The sequence below is a fragment of the Gracilinanus agilis genome, chromosome 1 (genome assembly GCF_016433145.1).
Source record: "Gracilinanus agilis isolate LMUSP501 chromosome 1, AgileGrace, whole genome shotgun sequence".
NCBI lineage: Eukaryota > Metazoa > Chordata > Mammalia > Didelphimorphia > Didelphidae > Gracilinanus > Gracilinanus agilis.
Genome location: NC_058130.1, coordinates 642,691,655 through 642,698,453, shown reverse-complemented (window position 1 = coordinate 642,698,453; position 6,799 = coordinate 642,691,655). Strand labels below are relative to the sequence as shown.

At 38.0% G+C, this 6,799-nt stretch overlaps 1 protein-coding gene across 1 annotated transcript in view; it reads left to right on the top strand.

The window, feature by feature from the left end:
- The first annotated feature begins 180 nt into the window (after window positions 1-180).
- Window positions 181-6,799, top strand: part of UBR5 (ubiquitin protein ligase E3 component n-recognin 5) — a 179,179-nt gene continuing 172,560 nt past the window's right edge. Inside the window, exon 1 of the mRNA XM_044684009.1 lies at window positions 181-242. Within this exon, the coding sequence (XP_044539944.1) occupies window positions 181-242 (62 nt within the window). The remainder of the gene's footprint in view (window positions 243-6,799) is intronic.

The window sequence follows — 6,799 nt, the reverse complement described above, 5'->3', positions numbered from 1 at the left end:
GGAGGAGGAGGAGAAGCCCGAAGAAGGGGAGGAGGAGACGGCCCCTGCGCATTTGGTTCCCTCCATTTGGGGGCTGGGAGGAGGAGGACGAGAAGAGGGGTTGTTTTTTGGGGGGGAGGGGGGGCGGGTTAGCGCGAGGGAGGTGGGGTGTCCTAGGGAGGAGGACGAGGAGGAAGCACCATGACGTCCATCCATTTCGTCGTTCACCCGCTGCCGGGCACCGAGGACCAGCTCAATGACAGGTAAGGGGGACTGGGGGGGTTACCCTCCCCCACTCCGTTTCTTCTATTCCCCCCCCACTTACCCTTTCCATACCCTCTCTGCCCTCCCATCTTTTTCCACTTCCTCGGAGTGGGGAGCGGTGCGGCGCCGCGGGGTCTGGGGGTGCCAGGAATGGGCTGGTGGGGTGTGTTTTTTTGGGGGGGGATAGGGAGGGAGATTGTAGATGCCTTACTCTGTCTTCTTCCTTCTCTTCCTCCTCCTCTTCCTGCCTTTGGGATTTAGGCCCTGTCCAGGGCAAACTTCTGCTCCTGGGGAAGGAGGAGAGAGGATTTGGGAAAAGGGAGGGGAGCAGAGGGGGCTTATTCCAGCTCGTGTTTGGGAATCGTGTTAAACGGGAGCGTGGGGAACGATCCTAGCAGCCCTTTTCCCCGAGAGGAGTAGGTTGTAATTACTGCCGGGCCCAGGCCCGAGGAATCCATATTAGTCAAAGTTGAATTGAGACAGACAATGCGGATGGGGGATGGTGGAGGTGAAAAGGGAGGGAAGGTGACCGAGGAGTCCGGGCCTCGGGGGTGGCGGTGGGGGGGGTGGGAGAGTGGGAGAAGTGTGCCCCGGATCTGTGGGTGGCCTGGAGCCCTGGGCCGGAGAGCCTGCAGGAGGAAGGGAGATTGTAGGCTTTGGCCCACTCCTGGAGAGGGGAGCAGCCCATTCGCAGTTTCAGGGGAGGGGGGTGCGCGGAGGGGGGGTTGGACTGGAGGAAACGCCATGATTATGATTATTTAATTTGAGCCCCTGCGGTGGTGAGCCATGCCGATCTAGGGAGGAGGTCGAATCCAAGCCAAGAGGGAAAAAGAGATGGAGGTGGTAGTACATCTCGAAATGGGAAGGCAGGCCCATTATCACCCTCCCGGGTCAGCCTTTTGATGTTCGCTTTTTCTCTCTTTTTGGTCTCTCCCCAACATCATAGGGGTAGAGGTTTCCCCGGTCGTAGTACAGCAGAAGAAAATATACCTTGGTTTAGTGAAAACTCCTTTCGGGGCTATGCTTAATCCCGGAGAAGCGTTTGCCACGGGTGGGTGGGAGTAGTTACATATTGTTTTGTTTTTAAAAATTGTAATGTGTTGGGCTTGGATTCCCCTTTTTTCTTGCTCTCCATGGCCTAGCAGTTAAGACACAGAATTTCTGGGCTGCATGTTCACTTTGAACCTAGAAAAATCAGGAAAAGTTCCTTCAATGTTGCAACAGAGGCTACGAAAAGGTTGAGAAGAGGCCTTCATTAAATCCTGACTCAGGTCCAACCCTGGGCTCAGTGTTTACAGGATCAGAAAGTAGGTCAATTTAAGCTTTTCCCTTTTTAGTGTGCTAGACCTTAGATATACTTATTCAGGCCTCAGACGGCCATATCGGACTGAAGTTAGGGAGTTACATGTAATTTTTGCCGGTGACCCGGTGACACAATTCGCATGACGCCCTGTTTGTCATGCGCTTCCCAGTGGGAGGAAGAGGCCTGCTTAACTTGCTGTTAAGAGATTGGCCTTCATTCTCTTGTATATGTAAGCACTTCCAGTGTGGCCAGCAGCACCTCTTCAATTAGAGAGCCAGATACCTCATTTCTTATTTAAGTAAAGAAAGATAATGTCAAATTTTTCTGAAACCATGTTTTTTTTTTGGTTTGTTTTTTAATGGTAGGAAATAAGTTAGCCACATGGAGTTGTCAGAACTTTCCCAAATTGCTTATTTTGAATTCTTTGTTTTTTTATTGTCTTTATTTTAAATGTCATTTTACCAAGAAACTTAGATTCAAGGATGTGCTAGGTAAATTTAGGTAGTTAATTTAAAACTAAACCACTTGACAGGAAGATTATCTTGTAAATCTCCTGTACTTTTTGATTGTCCTTTTTATATAAAATCTGAACCAAGGGGATTAGAGAAATAGGATGTTTTCTTGTATGTATCTTAATTTGTATAGTTGAAGAATTCTGACTGCTTTCTTTACGAAAAACTTTAAATCAGCTTTCTAAATTTTGGGGGAAGTTTTTGGTTTGCTTGTATGAATATTAAATCTTGTTTTGTTAAGGCAATTCTCACTATTAATATGACTAATCAGCTTTTAAAAACTGTTAACTACAGTGCTGATATAGAACAACAAAATATATTTTCAAAAATTTGTTGAATATAGTGCTTAGTATAGAAAGAAAACTCACATGTAAAGAAATTCATGATTAATAAAAGAAAGCAGATGTAATTTAAAGCATGGAATATTTTTGTATGGTTTTTACATTACCTCTCACCTTCCTAGACATTAGAGATGTACAGTACTGGGAGTAGAATTTTTAAAAACTATAGATGATAGTTCTGGAAATGTCTTTGCTTTTGAATATTTTCTGTTCAGTTGTCAATTTGGGGGCATCCACTGATTTATGCAATGGTGGGGAAAGTCTAGAGTAGTCCTTTGGAAAGAGATGCATTTGACTGTCTCAGACAAGTTTTAGAACCAAACATGTAATTATTGGGGTATTGCTTGTTAAAATCTAGTACTTAAAATACAGAACACTTCTGTTTTGTGAATTCTTTTGAATTAAAAGGAAACTTTAATTAAAAATACTCTGCTTGGATGGCTTTAGATAAATTTTTATTACGGTTCACTTAGTGTCACTTAAAGAAAAGGACAGTCAATTCCCATAGATAATCTACTACTGTAGTACGTGATTCTGTATAGCAAACATATCTTAATAGTCACAGATACTAAATTCTACATTGATGTTTTAGGTTGGAGATGTGGATATTTTTTAGGGTACCAAATTTCTCTTACTACATTGTAAAAAGCAGGAAGATTTGAATTAATCACCCATAAAAGTTTTGTGGATTCTTCTAGCATTGATCATTTTTACTTCATAAATTTGTTTACACATACATATTCTGTGGCCCTTCTTATAAGTAAGGCATTTTGCTAGTCTATTCTGAAATTTCAAGGATTGAGAATATACTATAATGAATCTAGAAAATTGTGCTATCATTTTTTTCTTTTTCTGATTTGCTGGCTCTGTTATGTAGTACTTTTATGTATCAAAACAAGTAGCTTTGGATCATATAAATTCCATGCAGATTTTATTAAAACCACTGATAGAATAACCAGTTACCTGGTTGTTGTCATTTGCACCTAAATGTTAATTATGAGTGATTAATTGGTAGATGGCCTTGGGATGAATATGTCCACCCTCTGGGATGAGGATGCTTTATTCTGATATTCTGTGATGCTTTGAAGCCTTTCAATCAAGAGGCATTTATTAAGCACTTACTGTGTGCTAGGCACTCTGCTAAGTGCTGAGGATACAAAGTCAGAAATAGTCCCTGTCCTCGAGGAGTTCACATTTTAAAGTTGGAGACAAACATGAAAATAATTTTAGTAAATCTTTGGGGAAGGAGGTGCCTTCTGTTTAATACCTTGAATTGGACTTTACTCTGATTTATTGGTTTAGACTGAGCTGTTGGTTTTTAAAGAGCAAATTGGTAGACTTTAAGAGAAGAGCTCAGATTCCTAACATGGGGATTCAGATGTATAATTAGAAGTTTCTGCTTATCAACTTGAGTAAAGTATTAGATCTTGTTAAGTTAGAAGGGTAATAAAGAAGCACTTTAGAGATTATCTAACCCAACCTCCTCATTTCACAGATGTGGAAATCAGGATCCACAGAGGTTAAGTGACTTGCATAAAATCACAGGCCAGTCTGGTTGGTCAAATCAGGTTAGGAACCAAATCCAAACCCAATTCAGTGTTCTTTATAATATAGTTTATACCTCATTTTTTTAGTGTTTCTATGATCCTAAACTTCCCAGTCAGTTTTCTGTAGCAGTTTTGCAATTTAATCAATGAACTAGGGATTAGATTTACATAATACTTTGCTTGAAAAATGGGGTTGTAGATGTTTGTGGACAGAGGTAAAGTATTTTTCTATTGCATTTCTATTTATGGGTGGGTTGAAGGCAAAGATAATTTGTTTAAGGATTGCTGTTTATCCATGGATATCCATGCTGAATTCCAGAAAGTCATTTAAAATTATAGTAACCAACATGCAGTGAAATTTCTTTTTGAAATAAAACATGGAGTGATGTTTCTTTTGTACAGTGTGATTTGCTGTATGTTAAAAAAAATTCTATTTTTTTAAAATAACTGTAAAATACTTTTTTAAGGCACCCTTCTTAAGATCACATAGATTTAGAGTCAAAAGAGAAATGAGAGGTCATCTAACCCAAATTTCTTCATTTTTATGGATAAAGGAAACAGCAGACAAAAGTAATTTGTTCAACCCAGTTTAAGTATCACATTTGGGATTTGAACCTGTATCCTCTGATTCCAGATTCAGCAGACCCACTTTTTTTTGGGTACATTGCCTTAGAATGAGTATTATCTGAAGGATTTAATTACTAAAGTACCAGAATGAATTAAGTCAGTTTCATCTGTAAGCTATTTTTACAAGGATCCCTTTATGATTTTGTATAAATAGTATAAACTATGTACATCTGAAAATATCTATTTAAAATACAAGTGCTTTGAAATGATAGCAAATTGTATACATATAGAAGAATATGATCCCAGAGAGACTACTAGAAATTATCATTTTTAGGTCTGAGCTTGCCTTTATGTGCTACAAGGACTTACAATTCAGAATTACTTTAAAAAATCAAATATAGATAATTTAAAGTTTCAAATTAGTGTGAAGATAACAAAAAAAGTAACTTTAATTTCCAAATAAATTAGGACTTCTACTTAACTTGCCAAAATCTTAGTTAAGATGTTGCCTTTTTTTCTTAGTAAATGAAAATATTGACCTTTTTTTTTTTTAAGTGCAGAAACACTGTTTTAGTGGTTGTGGTAGGAGTCATGGAACTTTGAGGAAGAAATAAAGGAAGAAATTACTTTAGAAGACTGTTTCAGGCATTTAAAAAATTAGATCATCCACATGAAAAAATATTTTGAGGTCCTTTAGATCCCAAATTCCTACAATACTAATTCTTATGATCTCTGGTGTGAGGGAATTAAAACAACTGTATTGTAATAATTCTTATTTTAATCTGTTCTTCTGAGCAGAATTTGAGTTTGACATGCTACTGGGTGTCCTTTGTTTAGATAAGTTAGTTCTACTCCTGATGCTCAAGCTATTAAAATTAAAAAGGGGCTAATTTGCAGTTCATCACCTCATGGATAGCTTGGTGGTACAGTGAATAGAACACCAGACCTGGGGTCAGAAAGATCCAAGTTTGAAACCAGTCTCAGACACTGCTTTGCCTATGACTTCAGGCAAGTCACTTAACTCTTTTTGCCTCAGTTTCTTCATCTCTAAAATGAGCTGAAGAAGTAAATGGCAAACTTCCAATATCTTTGCCAAGAAAATCCCAAATGGAGTCACAAAGTGTTGGAAATGATGGAATAGATGAACAACAGCAACAAAACAGGTAGTAACTAGTAAGTGAGACAAGCATTACTTATTTTGAGATGAAATGAATTAAATGAAGTGGTGTGATAGGGTGTTGTAGTTGTTCCATAACATTTCAGTATGATGTGCCAAAAAGGAGGGGCTGATAGCATTTAATTTGTGATATTTTGGTGTTACTGGAAAGATGTCGACAGATTATAGCAAGTCCAACAGGGCTCAAAAATTAAGAAAACTTGCTCAGGAGAGGAAAGATTAAAAAAGAATTATAGACTGGTTAACTTAAAAATTGGAAAACAAATCCAAATCACTGTTGTAAATCAAAAAGTAAGGACTGAAGGAAACCTAAAATGTAAATGCTAATAAAAATGTGCAAACAAAACTGAGTGAGAAGAATAAATATAGTATACAGTATAATATCTAGGTGTAATGAGATGAAATTAAGAAAGAAAAAAATTTCTGACCTAACAATCAGGTTAGGGAAATAGTCTCCAAAGGAAAGTTTAATCACTTGACACTATTTTGAACTACATTGAAGGGAACCACATAGTTTATATTTAAGGGGACATTTTTGTATTGTAGGTAGAATTATCTTAAAGTTTCAGTTAAGTTTTGTACTAGAGAATTAATTTTTTCCAAAACTTAGTCATGTACTATATTAACTTTGTAAATTGAAGTATGACCAACTAAAATGATACATCTGCTGGACTCCACTTATTACTTGTAAACCAGATTTATTTTGGCTAGTTTTTGAAAATAGCCATTTGGATGGAGTGGAAGTAAAGTGATAGACTTGGCCTTGTTCTAGTATTTTCAGTTTTTCAGGTGAGTCTGACCCTTCATGACCCCATTTGGAGTTTTCTTTGCAAAGATATTGAAATGGTTTTCTATTTCCTTCTCCAGATCATTTTACAGATAAGGAAACTGAGGCAGTGTGACATAACAACCAGAGTCATATAGCAAATGTCTGAGACTGAATTTGAACTTAGGTCTTCCTGACTCAAGGGCAGTGTTTTAACAGATGAGTGACCTAGCAGCCTGGTACTACCTAGGGGATGTTTACAGAATCTCACTGCCTCTGGGCTTCAGAATTCTCATCTGTAAAATGAGAGTTGTTAGATTGAATATTCTCTAACATTCTTTAT